The 21,648-nt window shown below is 35.5% G+C and overlaps 1 protein-coding gene across 3 annotated transcripts in view; it reads left to right on the top strand.

Moving 5' to 3' along the window:
- The window catches only part of Rsrc1 (arginine and serine rich coiled-coil 1), a 368,715-nt gene that overhangs the window by 225,287 nt on the left and 121,780 nt on the right, over positions 1–21,648 (top strand). For all 3 annotated transcript variants that reach the window (XM_078043500.1, XM_078043497.1, XM_078043498.1), the window contains exon 6: positions 9,171–9,222. In XM_078043500.1, coding sequence (XP_077899626.1) covers positions 9,171–9,222 — 52 coding nt within the window. The remainder of the gene's footprint in view (positions 1–9,170; positions 9,223–21,648) is intronic.

The following is a 21,648-nucleotide window of genomic DNA, read 5'->3' as shown; positions in this document are numbered from 1 at the left end:
ATGTTAACAAATACAGCACATATGAAACATGCCCTATATATAGTATTCCATCTAGAAAACATCACAGTAACTCATTCAAATCAAATATTTTATGTAACACATTTATAGTAATACAAAATAAATGAAATATTTATTTGATCTTTTGCTAATTTGTATCCTTACTTATTTTTAATGTTTCAGTTCTTTAAACAGCTGGATATTTAATATATGTTTCACGGGAGAAAATATGATATAAAAAGCTTTGTAGTACTTTTACCTTTTGTTGCTGAGTAGGGAAAATACTTCCAAAAAGTAAATTTGAAAGATCTTCTAGAGGCAAAATGAAGTGACCATGTTAAAGGATAGAAATTATAACTTGCAATGAAACACAAAAGGTCTTGTCAAAAAAAATTAAAAACTGGGCTGGGTATGTGGCTCAAGCAGTAGCGCACTCACCTGGCATGCTCGGGGTGCTGGGTTCGATCCTCAGCACCACATAAAAATAAAATAAAGATGTTGTGTCCACCGAAAACTAAAAAATAAATATTTAAAAATTTCTCTCTCTCTCTTTAAAAAAAAATTAAAAACTTATATGAGTCCATAAAGCAAAAAGACATAAGTAGGCTAGTCCAGGAAGCTGGATCCGAGAAGATACCATTTCCTTACCAGCAGCCCGAGATGATGGAAATGGAGAGACAGTGCAGTAGGAATGTGGTCACAGAGCATGAGACTCTCACTAGCAGCTGTACAAAAGATTTAAAAAGTATGGAACTTTATTGTAAACTGATCCTCAGAGGATCAGAAGAGCGTTTATATAAGTGTGTAAAAGAATGTGTCTCTGCCCATCCTGAAATGGTAACTGTATGGTCTAAGCACGTGCTGATAACCTAAAATTGTGGCAACAACAACAACAACAACAAAAAAAAGCAAAAGAAGAGCCGGGAGAGGGAATAGAAGCAGAAGGCAGCTATAAAGATGCTGAAAAGAAGATACTAAAGCAGTTGTAGATCTGAGAGCAGTTTCCCATTACACATCATCACACACACTTTTTACTTTAGAAGAAAGTTAGAAACCTCTGCAGTTATTTGTGCTTTACCTTTTAAAACAGAAGCAACTGTATGATTGAGTCTAATCTTACATTAACCTCTATGCTTTGTTTAGAAGCATTTGTAAAATAATCTATTTTACAAGGAATTATTTTAATGTTCTGGTCTAACACAAATAATTGATGCACACGCATCTGAAGCCCTCTAATGGGGGGACTTCAAGTAAGTAAACATTTCTGCTTGGTAGCACAATTGTAGCTATTACTAAAAAATAATGGTTTGGGTTTGTTGTTTCTTGTGTTTTGTTTTGTACTTCTAAACTTCCATTCAAATAGCCACACTTCTCCCTCACCTCCTTGACTACAGGCTCTGTGGCTATGCAGCTCTTCAGAGGAGAGAGCTTCTGCTCCATCTGGCTAAGCCTCTACATAATGCACCTTCCTTTCCAGTTAACTCCTACTAAAAGGTGGTTTGAGTTTTAAGACTCTGACTGGGGCTAGGAATGAAGAAAGCCAAAGAGGAGAGGCCCTCATTTTGAAAGAATGGAGAGTAATCTCTCGCATTTTTATAGTACCCAGTGTTCAAAGATAGTGCACCCTGTATCTAGCTGTCCAGCTGCAGGTAGAAAAAGAGTTGGAGTTTCAGCACTGCTGTCACTGGGGATGAGCTAGGAGAAGGGAATCCCATGTGGTCAGTCTCCATGAGTAAACGCAGAGGGAGGAGCCTAAGGATGCAGCTGGAAAAGGAGGAGGCTGTGCACTGCTGAGGTGCTGGCTGCGGTAAGGTGCCAATCCCAGAGTCAGGGTAGGGATGAGCCTGGAATACTGTTGATGGATTTGAAAACTAAAAAGATAAGTTTATGCTTATCTCAGGAAGCAGTGCTGTCACTGGGGTACTTTTAAAATGGCCACTTGGTGGGAACCTTGCTTGTGAAGATCTCTTTAGGTGCTATGTGAAGGGTGGCAGGACAAGTGGCAAGGACAGCTAATGTAGTTGGGGAATCTGCAGTCGTTCAGTTCTCTCTGCCTGCTCTGACCAGTAAATGTATGCAGTTTGCACTTGCAGATACAGATATTTGTAAGAACACACCTGGCTCTGTGTTTATCTAAGCATATAAACAGAAACATTTAGCAGAAAGTAGAGCTGGGTCACAACAGGCCTCAAGGAAAAATGGCCCTCAGGTTCCGTTTTATCTCTGTAGACTTTACCTATGAAATACATCTATGAAATGACATCCTTCTCTGGTTTTAAATAAAGAAAATAGCTATTAAGTAGTTTCTATAAACCTTAAAATGTTTAGAGAAAATATTTGATTAAATTCTAAGATAAATTTCTTATCCAGAATGGAATACAAGCCAGTGATGAGGCAAAGCTCTATAATACCAGTGACTACAGAGGCTGAGGCAGGAGAATCACAAATTAGAGGCCAACCTGGGCAAATTAATGAGACCCTATCTCAAAAAACAACAACAACAAAGCATAAAAAAAATAAGGGCGCAGTGTGGCGGGGTGTAATTCAGTGATAAGTTCCCCTGGGTTCAATCCCCACCAAAAAATAAAAATAAAAAATAATGGAATACATGCTGACTCTTTCCTTTTTCCCTTTCTTTCTTTTTTTGGTCTTTATTTAACCAACTTGGTGCTAAGTTCTAAAGGCAAGATAAATCAACTTTTGAGTTATTTGTAATATTTCTAGCTTAGGCCTTGATCCTAAGCAATAGAATTATAGTAACTGTTAAAATGAAATGTAGCTTGGAACATGATAAGTTGCTGATGTGTTTTCTCTGTCCAGGAGGGATTGTGTTTATTCTAGAAGAAGCTGCATAGCACCCACTCTGCAAATATCTGTAATATTTTTAAAGTTGTACATCTGAAGAAGCTTGTGAAGGACCAACTAAAGTTGTGAGGACCAACTAAAATGAGCTTTTTAGTTGGTCCTCACAACTTTAAAGATCATTAGTGGTAACATCTCAATGCTTAAGGGAATTTAGTTTTAGCTTTGTATAGTCTTTCATTGCAATTAATAAAGATTAGATTGGGCTGGGATTGTAGCTCAGTGGTAGAGCATTTGCCTAGCATATGAGCGTGTGAGGCATTAGGTTCGATCCTTAGCACCACATAAAAAAAATAAACAAAGGTATTGTGTCCATCCGTAACTTAAAAAAGGTTAGATTCATCTTTTTTTTCCCCATGAAAATTATTAAACAGGTGGGTCTTTTGGATCTCAAGCTGTGAAGTAGCATAATGTTTTCAAGAACATAGTTTTGTGAACTGAATGCAAGTTCAATTTCTGCCACCATATTAGCTAAAAATGAGAGCCTTGTTTGGAGTATGATGAGAGTTATATTAAGTGAGGTAGGTAAATGCTTTTCATGGGATTTGGAGCATTATAAGCATACAATAAATAATAGCTATTTTTATTTTTCCCAAAAAAGTTGTTTTTTTTTTAACATTGAGTTAGTTAATTAACTTTGTAGTCTATGCAGATTTCACAGTTCATTGTTGCTATTTGTCATAATTTGCCCATGTTAAGGTGTGGACCTGGAGTGTCCCCCAACAGTTCATGTGGGGGACATGAAGCATGACTCCCAGGGCAGCCAGAGTCAGAGGTGAGCCTGTAGGCAGTGATGAGGGTTCCAACCTCAGATGTGAATTAATCCATTGATGGCTGGATGAACCACTGGGTGGGTGGGACCTGATCATACCCAATAGGAACACTAAGACTGTTGTTGCCTTCAGCAAGCCCACAGACAGGTGGAGAGTAACACATGAGAATTCCTTTGAAGATGGTAAGTGTGCTAGTGCATATAAGCCCAGGCATTGCAAGGGTATGTGTGTGTGTGTGTGTGTGAGTTGAGGGGGACTCTGGAGGTGCTACCTCTTGAGCTGAGCTCTGAAAGAATATAGATGAGTCAGAAAGAAGAAGTTATAGAGACAAAAAATTTTTATTGATATGCATTAGAAAAATGACTCTGAATTGGACAAGTCACTTTACTTCACAAGGTTATTGTCAATATTGAATGATAGACTTCTGCTTCTGGTCTAGATGGAGTAGCAGGGATCCAGGTTCTTTGTGCCTGAACCAAGTAAAAATTAGACACAATATCTTGAAACAAGCTGTTAAGACAGCCAGTATTGAATATGAAGTGACTTCTGAGAGCTAAAAATGAGGAGAGACCTGGTGGTCTCAGTGCAGGTCATGGGGCACAGGAGGCCACAGAGTTTAGTGGTCTTGAGTAGAAGATAGAGTTTGAGACCAGGGAGGCCAGATCCCTGAAGGTTCACAGAGCAGGTGGCCAGCTCCAGGTTCCCCCATGGCCATTCAGCAGATACTAATCAGTGCACACTAGGGAAATGACCTGAGGTCCCAAAAGAGCCTCCAGAAGTGGCTGGAGACAATGTTAACTGGCAGTTTGAGGGTGGGAAAGGGCAGCAGTGCCTCTACCCTGCAGCCAGAGTAGAAACCTCATGACCAGCAAAGCCTGCAGTTGAGTGCTTCACAGGGCCTTGCCTCAGTGTGGAACAGGGCCTCAGACTGAAGCCAGCCTGCCTAGTGGAGCCAGAGGTAAAGGGAGTTGGGCTGCCTGTGTGTACCTGAATTCAGATGCTTGTTATTTGGTAATTAAAAATAAAATAAAACTTTAAAACTGCTCCCAAGTAGCTTCATTGTGTCCCGGAATAAAACTCAAGTCTGTTTATAGTGATATAGAAATATCCAGCATCTAGAAAAATACAATTTACAATGTCTGACAGTCTACCAGAAATCACTGTGGATCCAAAAAAAAAAAAAAGCATGATATGCTAACATGTTTTATTTTAATTCATTATATATGACAGCAGAATGCAATTCAATTCATACTACACAATAGAGCACAATTTTTCATGTCTCTGGTTGTACACAAAGTAGTGTCTCACCATTCGTGTTTTCATACATGTAGTTAGGGTAATGGTGTTCATTGCATTCCACCATCTTTCCTATCCCCATGCTCTAAAATATGTTAAGGAAAAACTCGGTTAGCTGAAATTGACCCAAAATTGAGAGAGTAATAGAATTAACAGTCAAGAACATTAGCAGAGTGTGCATCTGAGATGAAAAATATACTGAATGAGATTCATGAAAAGGAAAAAGTACAGAAAATGGGTTTGTGAAATAGAAAAAAGCGGAAACAACTATCCAAAATGAAACGAGTAAAGGGAAGAAAAACTTAAAAGAACTGTGGTGAAGTGTGGTACCGCTGTAGTAGCAAAATATATGATGTACATGTCATTGGAGTCACCCAAGGAGAGAAAGCAGGGATCAGAAAACACTAAGAAATAATGACCAAAAATTTTTAAAAATCTAATAAAAACCATAAACCAAATCTAAAATGCTTAATGAACCTCAAGTATAAGAAACTTGAAGAAGACTGCATCAAGGCATATCATAGTCAAATTGGTTTTTAACACTGGTTATGAGAAAAGAATCTTAGAATTAGATAGAGGGAAAAGTCTTCGTTATTACATATAAGGAACAAATGTAGGTGTGAAAACAGGTTAGTCACCAGGAACAATGCAGACCATGACACAGTAAAGCAGCATCTTTAAAATATTGAAAGAAAAGTTGTAGACACTCAGAATTCTATACCCCGAGGGAACATCATTCAGAAATGAAGGTCTAATTAGTAGTTTTAAAAACATCCACAAAAACTAAAAAGTTCTTCATCAAGCAACCAGCATTATAAGAAATGTCACATAATGTCCTTTTAGCATTTTAACACATGAGTTGACATAATAGATAAAATGATAAATGATAAGTTAAAGAATATACATTAAATTCTAAAGCAACAACTCAAATAATGCAACAAAGAATTATAACTAATAAGCCAACAAAGAATGTAAAAACAGACTTGTAAAATACCCAATCTAAGACAAAGCAGAGTAAGAAAAACGAAGCAAAGAACATATGGGGCCAAGAATCATATAACAATGTGGCAGATTAATAATTGCTTTGGGTCTAAACATCTATGTAAAAGGAAGTGGTTTTCTAGTTTGCTTAAAAAGGCAAGATCCAGCTGTGTGCTGCCTATATTTAAAAAAACAAACAAACTATTTATATGTAAAGATGCTAACAGGTAAACACAGTGGAAACATTTTTACTAGGCTAAAATGTAGTAGTATTAAGATGCCCATTCTTCCCACATAAATGTATAGACTCAATACAATCCCATGCATGATCCCCAAGGGCTTGTTTTTTGTGTTTGTTGCTGTGAAAGAAATTGACAGGCTTATTTTAAAAACTGGGAATGCCAACAAGCTAGAAAAACCAAAACCTCTTTGAAAAAGAAGAAAACGGAGTATTCTACCTGATTTTTGAGAGCTATTACAAAGCTCTAGTAATGAAGACAGTGTAATGTTGGCATCCAGAGTGACAAGTAGATGAGAGGACCAGAATGGAAAGTCTAGAAAGACTCACATGGATATGCACATGGCACACTGGCTTTTGAGAAAGGTGCAGAGACAGTGAAGAAATGATGGCTGTTTCCTCAAATGTGCTGGAACAATTGGGTAGCCATATACCAAAATAATAAAGAGTATGGTTTTCAGTGCGTACCTTGCATGTATACAAAATTAACTAAAAGTGTTTAATAGAATTAGATGTAAAACATTCATAAAGTGGAGGTTACTAATCCAGATCTGGCCAGTCTAAGAGCATGTTTAGCCCCAGAATTGTAGTTCCTTTCCACATTTCATAAATAAAACTTAGTAAAATGTATCTATATAAGTATATGTATTCAGAATGAAATCATATTCATTTACTGGCTCAAATGTTTTTTTGAAAAATTTTTCTTCTGAAAAAATTCTCCCCTGAAATATGTCATCCAACATAGTGCCAGTATTTTTCTGTTGAAGGACACCTGCTGTTTATAAGGGCCCTCCTGTTGGTGTGCTCTCTGCCATCAAGGGCCCTCGGTCGCTGTGCTTTCTAACTCAGTGCAGACCATGAGACAGTAAAGCAGCATCTTTAAAATACTGAAAGAAAAATTGCTTATGGCCTGCTGGTCGGAATATCATTTCCCCTTTGCCATTCTGGTTATATGGTATTGCACAAAGTTTCGGGTTTCTACTCTGGCAGGTAATTGGCAGAGATGACAAACTGTCTCCAGGCTCACCTGGCCCAGCAAAGTACTTTGTTCTGTGGAGTAGTGGTCTTCATGATGATTTAAATTCTTGTGAAAAACTAACAGGTTTTATGTGGCGGGGTTCACGTGTCTGCTTGGGCACAGTGCTTGGTGCTCTGTTGGCTGTTTCCTTTTGCTGGGGTACCTGCTTCCTAGCTTTCCACTCTCTGTGTTCCCATTCCTGATGTCAAAAGCGTTTCCAGTTCCTCAGCATAAATATATTATAAATATATATACAAGAATATATATAAATATATATATATATATATTATAAATCCAGAAAGTGCCCATTTTTGTTGATGTTTTGCTATGGTATTTCAATTTGATATCATATATTTTCCATACCTCCTAATATTATAAAGCATGCTTGCCTACATTCTCCCTAAAAAAAACATAATATAAAATTTTCTTTTTTGTTTGCAGTGTCCTCTCATATCCAATCAGGCTTTTCCTTTTACCTATTGTCTGTTTCTGAAAGATGATCCCTCCTACACAGCCTTTCTTCTGCTGTGTCAGCCCAGGTCCCCTCATCTCACCCAGAGTTTTAAAATCGCCACCTAACTGAGTTCCTTGCCTCCAGTTACATTTGTTTTTTTGTTTGTTTATTTTTGCATCACTGGGGATTATATCCAGGACCATGTGCATAGTAGGCTAATACTCTGCCACTGACCTACACCTGCAAATTTTTCTATTTTATTTTGAGACAGGGCCTCTCTAAGTTATTGAGACTGGCCTGTACTTGCCATTGTCCTGCCTCAGCCTTCACAGCCACTGGGATCACAGCCATGTGCCACCTTGCCCAGCTGTCCCATTCCTTTTGACTCATCCTCAAATGCACTGCTAGAGCAACCTATCAAAGCAAAGATCTGCTCTCACCACACTCTGTTTCGATTCTGGGTCTCTTCATCTTCTATGTCAGAGGTTGACTACTATGGATAAAATGAACACAAATGGGCCTTGGTGTGTCCCAATAAAATTCATTTACAGAACCAGCTGGTCTGAGTGTTGGGTTGTTAGCTCTTGTCGTGCCTCCTCCCTCTCTCAGTGTACCTAACCATTCTCCTCTCTGGCTTCTTTCAGTTGTTTTGAACCATCAAATTCTTCCACTTTTCCAAGCATTGCATATTCTTTCTAAATCCAGTTATTTAATTCAAGCTGTTTTTTTATAATATAGCAAAACATTTAAATATATTGTGTTAATTCTGAGATGATTTTTATGTGGTTTATTGAAGTTATTTTTGTACTTTCTTGCTTACATTTTTATAAATGTATTACCATGTATACTCTTAATGAAAGGTCTTTCATTAAAGTCGTGATGTTGATTCAATCTGTATTGTATTTTGGATACCATTAATATATTATCTAAAAACCTCAGAATTAGGTTACAGGTTGGAAAGTAGCAGTTCAGTGTCTACTTTATCCACTATGTTCAGTCTTCATTTCAGAATAGCTAGTGGGGCAGCAGTACAGAAGTTACATTGCTTCTATCTTCCACAGAGCTGTTTTTTTCATATTTAGTTAGAAAAGCAGAAAGCGTTTAGTTTGGGAACCAACTTGCCTGAGGTACTACATGTCAAATTATTATTGTATTTAAATTCTAACAGGCCATTCACATGTTTCCTTATTCAAAGAAAACACAACTGAAGAATACATTGTTAAATGTGTGAGGTTTTCCTCATTATTAAATTTGGAGTTATTTGTGTTATGCTGATTGGTATGGTTTTAGGATATGAAACAATTCCTTTTCCTTTAAAAAAAATTTAAAAACAACTTCACCCATGCTTTATCTTGTTGTTAAGAGCTGTGATTTGACAGTGAAAATGAGAGAACACATTGCTAATACTATTGTGGTGGAATTTTGTGAAATTTGGATGGGCAGTGTTTTTGTTATGAAATTCTCTAAAATCCTTAATAAATAATAGTGCATTAATTTAAAGCTCCATATATTAAAACTGACTTGTAATGTCTTTTTTTGGTTGATTTTTAGCCACCAGCTGAGCAGGCCAAAGCCAGACTACAGCTTGTTCTTGAAGCTGCTGGTAAGTATTGAAAGTTAACTTGTATTAAATGAAAAAGTGACTCTTAGACTGGTAGCAAACTTTTATAAATTAAGTCAGAGAGAACATTCCTATTTTACAAATTCCCACAGATAATATGTATGGCCAGGTATTACCTGAAATATTTGTTACTACGGCATAACACTAACCATAATTCTAAAAGTGATACAGTGTTTTTTAATTGGTAAAATTGGCATTAATTTTATTAATTTCATTTTGATGAAGTCCTATTCATTTTATTTTTTTGTGATATTTATAAGAATTCTTTAACCCCAGATGATGATTTTCTTCTACATTTTCCTCTAAAAATTTCACAGTCTGTTCTTAATTTTGAATAAGGTATAACAGGTTAAGATCAGACCACCAAATGATAGTCATTATACTTTTAGTATTCATTAAGGAAATACACATGTGCGTATTGATTCAGGTGTCTCTTCATTAGCTCTTTATTTTCATTTAGCATGTCCATAATCTGTCCATAAGATTGGGAGCACCGGTGTGAATGGTGATCCACTAACTTCCTGAATCACTAGAAATAATTTACCATATAGATATAAGAAGTGATAAGTGTTTTAACTCTTAAGTTTCTTTAACTTTGACTCTTTTTGTCACTCAATATTATTTTAAATATCATAACTATTTTATGTTTTCCTTACTCATTTTATCTTTACATAGAAAGCTTGATTTTTTAAAATTTTGGTTGCTATTGAGTTTTTCATAGTTTGACTCTCAAATGTACTACAGGATAAAGCTAATTAATATGATCATTATTTACGTAGTATACATACATTCCTCGATGGCATTTTACATTGAAAACAAATTTTCACTTCATATTTTTAGTATTAACAGACGCTTTCTTTAAAAGAAAATGTTTACATTGCCTATCCCATAAAATATATTTTTCCATTAATATAATTATAAAGGGTTTTACTTAATACTTTTGTACAGTTTTCATTATTAAAAGAGATTTAACAGTCCAAAGCTCACATTATGTAACTTTCCTGTGCCTGTCCTGGTTGTCACCTCCTGCTTCCATGTTAACAGTGTAAGTTGTATTAAGGATAAAGGGCTAGGTTCTCTGGATTTGAGAAGCATTCAGAACTGTGGCAGTTTTCAGATTACAAGCTGATTCTGGTCTGGTTAAGTGAAGGATGAGCCTTAGATGAACAAGAGTCTCATTTGTCCTTTGTCTCTAGCACCACCCTTTCCCCAGCAGCACTGGAATGAGCACCTTCACACACACCATTACCACATTTCAGATTACTTTCCACTGCCTGGTCACTACAGAGAGGAATCCATGAGGGCAGCAGGCTTTTTTTTTTTTTTTTTTTTAATTGTAGAGGGACACACAATATCTTTGTTTATTAATTTATTTTTTTAATGTGGTGCTGAGGATCAAACCCCAGCCTCACACATGCTAGGCAAGCTCTCTCCCACTGAACTACAGCCCCAGCACCAGGAGCAAGCTTTTAATTCATCTTGCTGAAATGGTTCATAGAACACCATGCTCTTTCCATGGCCTCTGGCTAGGTGACCATTTCACCAGGCTTTACCTTTCAGTGCTAGCTCTGTGAAAATATTGTTTTGTAATATGATGGGATGTGTTAGACCTCTTTGAAAACCATCCAATATTATTTTTACGAGAACCTGTTGCCTTGGAGAGGGCAAGCAGGTAGGTGGATGCATTTCAGTTCCAGTTTTGGTGTTTCAGTTCCCTGTTTTGGTGATGAATTGAAGGCATTCCTTGTATTGTGAAAAGTAAAATTATAAACCAAATAAAAAGAGTGGGAAGAAGAAGAATTTCATTCCAGGCTGAGAAGACTTGCAGTTAAGAGTCTACCCTAGTTCTAGGATTGTTGTCACATTAAAGTTGACCTGAATTCCCAAGGAACACACCCTTGACTTTAGGACCTTAGAAGTTGGCATGAAGAAAGACTTTAGGCTTTATACAGAATTCACTCCAGCCTTACAGTTACCATAACTTAGTAGATAGGGCTCATATATAGAAATCATATGATTAGAGTTGGTCTTTTAACAGAACCATGGGTCCCAGAAGGAACTTTAATATTCAGTTATTGTATTGTCACTGATTATATTAGTAAATATTACTAATGTTAGCAATTTGGGATTGAAAACTATTTACATGATTATTTCTCAGGCACCATTTGATACTTCTGTTCCTTGGCTCATAATTAATTTATTGGGTCTTATTTACTACAAAATGACTTTTACACTTATAAAATTCTGGTTCTAAGGTTCTATAAAGTGGACCCACAGTCTTTTCTAACTTATTTTATAGAATTCATAATTTTAATTTATAACTCTAATTGTTCTTTGAGGTACCCTATTTGTTTCTACCTGGAAGTCTTTGTTCACTTTGTTCATCTTTTTTTTTTTTCTCTTAGAAGTATCTTTCTTCTTTCTTTTTCTCTCTCCAAATATTTCAAGATCCATCTAAAATAAGATTTCCATGATTCTTGTGGTAGTCAGCTTTGTTTTTGCTGTGTCCAAAAACCCAACAAGACCAACTTACAGGGAGAAAAAAGGTTATTTTGGCTCACAATATCAGAGGTTCAGTCAGTGGTAGACCATTTCCCTTGCTGGGTCTGAGGTGAGGCAGAACATCATGGTGGAAGGACATGGTGGAGGAAGGCTGCTCAGCTTCTGGTAGCCAGGAAGCAAAGGGTGGGCAGGGAAGATGTTCTCTTCCAGGGCCCACCCTCCTGAGTCACTGGGACTACAGGTGTGGCCACTGTACCTGCCTCTCATAATTTTTAAGACATAATTTTGTTTAAAATCTCCTTCATATTTTTCTTTTGATAGAGTCAATATATACATGGGCCTTTAAAATTATAATTCTAATGTCATAAGGAAAAGTAGAAATTTCTTATAGTTCATGGTGGAGAAACAACTTATCTGAAAATCTCAATAATATTCATCATCTGAACAGTTTCTACAACCCTTTATATTATGATTAAGTTTTCAAAGCACTATCATAATTTTTTTACTTTGTGACTTATATCACCATAGGGTGAATTAATTAACTCCATTTTACAAGTATCCTGGAAGGCCAAGTGATTTGAGGGAAATTGTGTAGCCACAATGGCAGAGCCAAATGCAAACTCAATGATTTCCAATTCTTGAGCTATTTCTGTCCATGGATGAATCTCCATGAGTTATGTTGGGCAATAGGAATATTACCAAATACTTATCCTGTTCTGTTAAACTTAGTTCTGCAATTACCTTAAAATAATTTCTATCCTTAAGTAAGCCTTCCATTCTGAAGTAAGTTTAATTCACTTTATATAAAAGGATTTATGTTTCATTCAGGGAAAAAAAAACTACTGAGTGTTGATAATAGCTAAATTTATAACTGAGAAATCTAGGGTGGTGTTTAATGCTCACTCATGACTTTGTATTAAACCTAGCTGTGTACATGCATTTTAGTGATTGTTCCTGAAATGGAAACTGGTTAAGTGTTATAAAAGCACAGATTAGTTATATGCATACGGACATAGACCTAACTCATAAGCTTGGCTTAGGAATACACCATAAGTGCCTGGCTGCTAAAACATGCCCTCTTAGTTATGCATTAAGCACCTGGAAGCCAAGTGCTGATCCTCTCTCTTCACAGCCACAGGGTCTTAGAAGCCCCAACACTTCTCTAAAATCCATTCTGGCATAAAGCATTTGTGGTCCCAAGAATGAGAAATGAGATTGCCTTGATAATATACTGTTCCCAGACCACAGAAAGCTACTCTACCCTCATTTACAGGTGACAGAGGTTTCTGTAGATTTCTGACTACTGATCTGCTGACTGAGAAATCAGCTGATTTGTTATTGTTTTCTGAGGGGAGAGAGACAAAACAATAAAACAGACAAGTGATTGAAAGTTAATTTCTGTTTCATATGAACAGGTGTTTTTCACTTTTCTTTTTTCCCAGGTGAGCTACCTTGATTGTGTGTTGGTAGTCTAGGTTTATATCTGACTGCACTAATGAACTTTGGAAATCTGGGCAAATAGATCACTTTTCTTCATTGTTCTTCAGTTTCTTCATCTGTAAATGATGGTATTAATATACATTAACTAAGGGAGTCATTGTTATGGAGTTAGAGTTAACTCTTAACTCTAAGCATACCTGTTACAAACCCAGTGTTCAATAAATGGTAGCAGTTAGTGTAAAAGGCATTGCAGTGTGGTCAGTTCTCAAGTCAGATAGCCTTGGCGACATTCTGAGCTCCACTGTTGTTGACTGATGGCAAAGTTGTTAAAGCTTACTGAACTTGAATAATATGTACTTGCAGTTTTTATGAGACCTAAATAAATTACCGTGCTAAAGTCTTTAGCATCTCTCACATAACTGAGCATTATATAAATGTTAGCTAGTAGGAGTAGGAATAGCTGTTTACAGCATCCCAGAGAGGCTTTATTAGGTTATTAAAGAAGAGAAATTGAGTCACACATCCTCCTCACGCCAACATGCATAAACAGAAGATGTTATGAAGAATTAAGAATAGTGCTTTTAAAAAGAAATGAATAAAACTTCAGATAATTTAATTGACTTGGAAATTGACTAAAACTTTTTTTTATCAAGTACAGTTTTTGCAAATTTCAGAAAATTCTACATGAAATCAAATATTTATATTAATGCAAAATCAAATGGATAATACTAATTTAACTTCCACTTTCCAACAATGGACATGATTTTGGCTTTGTGTTAATCATGAAAGATAAAACTAGTGCTTCCTAAAGAGAATTATGAAGCAACTTGTTTTAAAACATATGAGTAATTTGTTTTAGTATCAGTTAAACATTTGTATTTGAATGGTTATCATTTACCCTTAGTGATATTTAGCAAGAGGAAAGCTATCAGCGAGAGTCTGGCAATATCATAGCAACCTGCCCCGTCTGAGCAGATGTTAAGCAGACAGGAGTTGCATGTTAATTTTGAGAGGGTGCTATGTTCAAGCCTAGCTGAAGTATGCTGCATGTGGGCTTGCTGGACTCAAGCACAATGCTGGATCTCTTGGGAGAATTTTAAAGCTAAACCTCTTTCTTTGGGGTCCTCTATATGGACTCTCTCAAGTCAGTATAAAGCAGATCATCCCTAGGCTAAAGCCCTTCAGCTTTTGTTATTGGGCTCAGTAGACCTGTAATTAGGCCTCCTGGCAGGCCTTGCGGGCCAGTTAATGGTCATATGGAGCTTCTGCAAGGCAGACTGGCTTTGTGTAAATCCGGGTAGGAATATGTTCATGGGTCACTTCCTACCAGGACTGTGCTTTGTCCTTAGGCCCTGCGGCTGACAGAGAGCAGGTTCCCTTGACCGTGGGCTGTTCAGCTTGCAACTCAGAATCTACTCCTCTAATCCCCAGTGTAAACAGAGGATTTAGGAGGGCTTCTGTCACTTAGAGTTGCCAATTCATTGAGTGTATGTGGATGTGTTCCCCAACTTCATTACTGAAGACTGACAAGTGGGGAAGATTTGGGCACTCGTTTGTCTATCAGATATGAAGGTCTTTTTTCTATGGTTGCGGAGTCATTGTAAATAATTTATCTGGAATTACAAAATGAGGGTTTTTTTTTTAAAGAATTAATCACCTTTTAATATTTTTAAGTTTAAGCTGTTAAAAATTTTGGACCAATAGTTTTTTCCTATAGGGGAAAAAAATAGGTCTATTTTTTGATAAGCATAAAATAATATCTCATAAAATAATTTACCAAAAAGTGATTGATGTAGATTTTAGATGTTAAAGAAATAATTAATTCAAAACCTTTTTTTAGACCATACTTTTTAATCTTAAGTAAAACTTCTATTTTAGTGTAACAGCTTTTGAGAGAACTATCAAATCATTTTATAAAATGCTTTAAGTGTGAATCATGAGGTATTTAAAGTTATGAGTGTCATTTATTGAGAATGTACTATATGATAAGTACTTTATATGCATTTTTATGTATAATATTTTTAATAATTGATCCATGTTTTTAGCCAAGAAAAATATTTAGCTTTTAAGAATAATTGAAATTCCCTTTTCCCTTTTATTTAATCTGTTTTTGCTAGGTTTTCTTTTTATGGTTTGGATTATATTGGGATTAGATTCCAAAATACATGGCAGTCCTAAGTGCATACCACAAAGATGGAATTGCCAGTTACCTTCCCATGAGCCAGTCTTTCTTTTAGGGACAAATCAAATGATGAATACTTTCTAAGTCTCATCTAGCAAATCAGTGCTCAGTGTTTTGCATTTTGTGATGTAAAAATGGTTCGTGACAGATGTGGCTGAAAAGACCACATACGTAGACTGTATGATTTTAGTCTGGTGGAACTAATAGGATCACTCATTACATTTTAGACCCTGGGGTTTCTTTTTGCTTTCATAATAATGATTTTAAAAAAACCTGTTAAATAGAGTGGTCCTTTTTCTGTGTTAGTTCAGCATCATCTTGTAAATTAGAAAGAGTTGATGGCAACACATAATTTCCTCTCCTCCACAAAATCCATTCATTAATGTTTTAGTGTGAGCTCTTTTTAATTTGTTAGTTATTCTGTTATCATATAAAAGTTAAAATTCTTATAGAGGATTTCTTTGAATTTTATTTAGCAAAATTAGAAAGTATATTCCTTAGCGAGTCTAAAACCTGTAGACTCAGTTGAGCTATATAGTAACATTTACAAATGTTAAGTAATTTATGGTGACAAAACTGAAAAACATGACTTAGCAAGAAGTTACAGTCTCACGCATAACAAGGAGAATGGTGCCAGTGTAACTTGTCCTTTTTATCTTTTTAAAAATGTACGTGGTAGGTTTAATAGAAGTATTAATGTATTTGTGACATTTTGGACTTTAAAAATAGTTCCTGAACAGTGTGGATGATTTCATCCTGGTTTTTTTTTTCATTTTGTTTTGTTTTGTTTTGTTTTGTGGTGCTGGGGATTGTAAGGCAAGCACTCCATTAACGATGAGTTATATTCCCAGCCCCCTTCATCCTGTTTTAATACCAACCAATAATTAACATTTCCTTTGAAGAAGTGTCTAGGATGATGTAAGTCAGGATGCCAGTAGTGGTTCTTGTCCCTGAACAGTGGGATTAAGGTATTCAAACAGTCTTTGGCTTGTGTTTGTTTTCTCATTGTTCTGTGGTTGGGAAGAGAACCTAAAGAGGTCTAGAAAAGAATGAATTTAAACTTCATAAAATTCAACCAGTAAGTCAGTTCTCCCCCCGATCCTAACTTTTGTGACCACCAGTCTGAGGGTATCATTCCAGTTTTGCTGCTTTCAGAATGCCTTGCAAGTAGAATCACACAGGACAGGGTCTTTTGTGTCTGTGCTCTTTCTCTTGGCCCATTGCTTTTTAGATGTGCCCTTGTTGTGAACATCGGTTGTTTTTATTGCTAATTGTTTGGCTTTACCAGTTTGTTTATTTTTTCAGCAGTTGGTAGATGGGTGAATTGTTTGCAGTTTGTAGTTTTCATGCCTAAAGCTTACATAAATGTTTATGCACAAGTTTGTTGAAACACGTATCTTCATTTGTTTTGGGTTTGTACTTAGGAAAGGGATTGGTATAGAGGAGGAATTGGTTTGGGATTGCTTGGCTTGTATAGTAAGTATAGGTTTAACTTTTTAAGAGACTGGCAAAACTGTTTTTCAGTATGTTTCACTGTATAATTCTGCACACTGTATATAAAAATGCACTTGTTCCATATTTTTTACATCCCTCAGTGATGTTGGCCTTTTGGATTAATTTTAGTCATCCTGTTGGGTATGTTGTGTTTCATTTGACTTTCATGTGACTTCCTATGATAACTAATGATTATGAACATCTGTGCATGCAAACATTAATCATTTTAGGCTTTTAGAAAATATTTACTTAATTTTTTTTGCCCATTTTAAAATAAATTCTTTGTTTTATTGAGTTGTGGTGTTATTTATATATTCTTTATTTTCTTCCAGTCTCTGCCTTGCCTGTTGATTTTCTTAAATATTTTTGTTGAATTAATAACAATGTGCAGTAATATGCCTCTTTTTAGTGACAGTTCTTTGATTTTTGATAAATGTGAATAGTCAAGTAGCAATGCCAAGGATCATGGTGTGGGACAATTCTGCCACCCCCAGAATCCCCTTTTCTGTAAGCCTCTCCCAGCACTCCAATTCCCATCAACCACTGATCTGTATTTTGTTTCTCAGTTTGGCTCTCCCAAGGTGTCATTTATATGGAATCGTATGATGTGTGACCTTTTGAGTCTGGCTGCTTATATTTAACATAATTAGTCACATTTGTATTTCAACCATGTTATTGCATGCACCTGTGGTTTATTTCTTTTTTATTGCTAAGTGGTATTTCATTGTGTGAGTTAAGTAATTGAAGAATGCTGATGTTTCTAACTTGGGGTGCGTTTGATTTAGACCACTATAACATTCTCATTTCAAATTTCATGTGAATACAAATTTTTGTTTCTTTGGTCATTGCCTAAAACTGGTGTTGCTGAGTAGTATAAAAAGTTTATTGTTAGTATTATGAGGACATGCACTCTTTTCCACAATGGCTGAACCATTTTGTGCTTCCCACATGATTACCCAAGAAATCATGTTGTTCCACATTTTTGCTGTTTTGTGCTAGTGTCAGTTTTTGTTTTGCTCTGGTCATTCTTGTGGGTGTGTAGAGGAATCTCAGTGTGGTTTTAATTTTCATCTCCCTCATGAATGATGTTGAGCACTCTCAGTGCTTATTTGCTATCACAGATCTTTGCCCATTTGAAAAACTTAGGTTGTTTGCCTCAGTTTGCTGAGTTTTAAGACTTACGTAATTCTGCATAAGGTTTTTTTTTTTTTTTTTCATGCATGTGATTTGTAGGTATTTATTTGTCAGGGTTTTTCCCTTATGTTGTACTTTGGTGTGAGGGTGGGGGTGCTGGGGTTTGAACCCAGAGCCTTGTACACGCAAGGCAAGCACTCTACAAACTGAGCTATATCCCCAGCTCACTAGTAGACTTTTATATTATCATTTCTATCTTGAGAATACAAAGATTTGCTCCTATGTTTTTTCTTTGTTAAGATTTTACATTTAAATCTATGATCCCTTTTAATAATTAATTTTTATATATGGTGTGAAGTATTAATTGGATTCTTTGTTGTTCATGTGAATATCTAATTATACCAGTATCATTTATTGAGAGATGTCTTCTTCCACTGAATTGTCTTTGTATCTTTGGAAATATCAGTTGACCATGTTAGAGCAGGTCTGTTGTGAATTATCTACTCTGTTACTTGACCTCTCTGTCCCTTGCTCATACTTCATTGTCTTCATGACTGTCATTCTGTCCTGTCTTGAGGTCAGTCAGTGAGTCTTCCAACTTTGTTCTTTTTAGAATGCTCTAGGTATTCTGGTTCTTTTCCTTTTCTATATAAATTTTACCATATATTTTTTATTTCTAATTTTTTTAAAATTCACCTAGGATTTTGATTAGAATCATACTGACTGTAATTTCAGTTTGGGGGAGAATTGACATCTTAACTGTATTTTCTTCTAGTCCGTGAACATGTTATAGCCTTTCATTAGTTTAGATCGACTTTGATTCTTGTCAACAAAATTATCTTGTTTTCAGCATATAACTCTTGCATTTATTTGTTAAATCTAACTATAAGTATTTCATGATCTGGGATCTCATGGTGAATAGTACATTTTTGTTTAGTTTCACTTTTCAGTTCATTGTCACTGTGAAGAAATACAATTCTGTTGCAGTTTTGTAAAACTCAGTGATTATTAGTGTTTGAAGTTTCACTGGACTTTTCTGCATAGGACAGTCAGCCTTTCACCGTTAAGAAAATTACTGTGACCTTTTCATAGATGCCCATTTCATGCCAGGAGTGTGCTGCTCCTACTTCACTCTGAATTTTTATCATTTTGTCAAGTACCTTTTTTTCATCTGTTCAGATGATCATTTGTATTTTCTCCCTTCTTTACATGTTGCATTGCTTGATTGATTTTCACATGTTAAACCCATCTTGTTTACACTCTAGGAGAAATAGCACTTGAACATGATTTAGAACCATTTCTGTGTATGATTCACTCTCTTAAGGTCTATCAACTTTGTGTTCCCTAGTAATTTGCATGGTAGCTTTGCTTATTGATATTTGACTGGATGAATGGGTTAATTGATGAATATTACCAGTAAACGGGGCAGATGTGTATAATATACCATTGAAGTTAAATCTTGGGGTTAAAAAGTAAACATTTTTGAGGGTGGGTACTGGTGGTTGAAGCTGGAGGTTCTCTACCACTAAGCTAGCTTTTGTTTGTTTTTTATGTATTTATTTTTGAGACAGGGTCTGGCTGAATTGCTGAGGCTGACCTTGAACTTGTGATCTTCCTGAGGCTCCCCAGTTGCTAAGATTATAGGTGTACACCACTATGCCTGCCATTGGATTCTTTTTCTTACAGGGAGTGGTCAATATATTGTTCCAAAATAATTTATCCAACATTTTCAGTCAGCAGTGCTTAACTCATTGCTAGCAATTGTTTTTTATTTATTAATATTTAAAAAAATTATTGGTGCATATTAATTATATAGAATAATGGGTTTTTTGCACATTTGTAAATGAATATAACATTATTAGATCAGTCTCATTGTCCAGTCCCTTTCATATTGGTTTCCTCCATCTTCCCCCAACCCTTTTTCCTTTGTCCTAATGGTCTCTCTTCTACTCTCATAAGACCCCCCCCCCCCACACACACACACTTCTTTTTTCCCTTTGTCTTCCATATGTGAGAGAAAACATTTGATTACTATCTGCGTCTGGCTTAATTCACTTCACATGATGCTGTCCAGTTGCATCCATTTTTCTATAAATGACATGTTTATTCTTTATGGTGGAATAACCCCATTGTATATTGATAACACATTTTCTTTATGCATTCATCTATTGATGGATACCTAGGCTGGTTCCATTGTTTGGCTGTTGTGAATCATGCTGCTATAAATAAGGGTATACATGCATCACTGTAGTATGCTAACTTTAATTCTTTAGAATAAATACCAAGGAAAGAAATTAGCTGGGTAAAAAATATAATTTTAAAATATACATGCTACTAAGTTTAATAGCAATAATTTTGAAGTAAGCTGCCTCTGTGTTCCCTTATGAACTATAAGCACCTAATTTGTATAGGGCTTTTAAATTAAAAGCAAACAAACAAAAACACTCTTAAGGATGGTAGTTTCCCGCATTTTTTTTCCTGTAAAATACTTGTATTTTTATCATTTAAAAATCTTCAAAATTATAGACTATATACCAAACCACAAACAACATATTTACTAATAAAATTGTAAAATATATGAAAACTTACAGACTCTGGTCAAAAGAAATTGATAAAATAAAATGGTATAACATACAAACCTAGAGCTATTAATTAAATATGACATTACTAAATAGTAAAATATTATTTATAATGCAGCACAAATGTCTGTTCTACCATTTGTAAGGGTGTACTATTTTATGTTTTTGAAATTTGTTATTTTACTGAAACAAAAAAGTAACACAATCAAAGTAGTTGTAGGATAGGTTTAATTAATTAAAACAGTATTTCAAATGTGTCCCTCCATAAGTTAAAATTTACAGTTTTGGTTATGGCTAAAACAAAAATAATACTCTTCAGAAGAATATAATAAAATGCAGAGTCTTTACAACAAAATATTCACAATGCCTAAGATGTAATCAAATAATTATTCAGTATCCATCATGAAGATGTGACCTACAGTCAAAGAAAAGACAATTAAAGCAACCAACTTTGAGATTACTCACATACTGAGATTGCAGGTTTGAGGCCAGCCTGGGAAATTTAATGAGAGACTGTCTCAAAATGAAAAACAAAAAGGACATGAGTGGTATCTCAGTGGGAAAGTACCCTGAACTCAATAATAACCCCTCCACAAATCCTTTAATACAGCTATTATAACTGTACTCAATAGAGTAACTGAAAATATAACAGAAATAGAAAATATCAGCAGAGAGACATATGAAAAAGAACAAAAATAATTTTAGAGCTGAAAAATAAGAGAAAATTAAGAAGTACATGGCCAATGAATATGAAGACTAATATGACAGGCTAACAGGGATTATCCAAACTGAGAGCCCAGGGGGAAAAGATTGAAGGAGGAAAAGGAGGAGAAAGACTGAGAGGAAGAGGAAGAACAAGAAGAAATGAAGGAGAGACCATCAGGGACCTGTGAGGATGTACCCAAGATCTAATATTTTTTTTTATTGTGGCATATTTTATTTTTTTTAATTTTTTATTGGTTGTTCAAAACATTACAAAGCTCATGACATATCATCTTCCATACATTTGATTCAAGTGGGTTATGAACTCCCATTTTTTACCCCAAATACAAGTTGCAGAATCACATCGGTTACACA

Source organism: Ictidomys tridecemlineatus, chromosome 3 (assembly GCF_052094955.1).
Source record: "Ictidomys tridecemlineatus isolate mIctTri1 chromosome 3, mIctTri1.hap1, whole genome shotgun sequence".
NCBI lineage: Eukaryota > Metazoa > Chordata > Mammalia > Rodentia > Sciuridae > Ictidomys > Ictidomys tridecemlineatus.
Note: the sequence above shows the minus strand (reverse complement) of the source record. Positions and strands in the feature narration are given on the sequence as shown.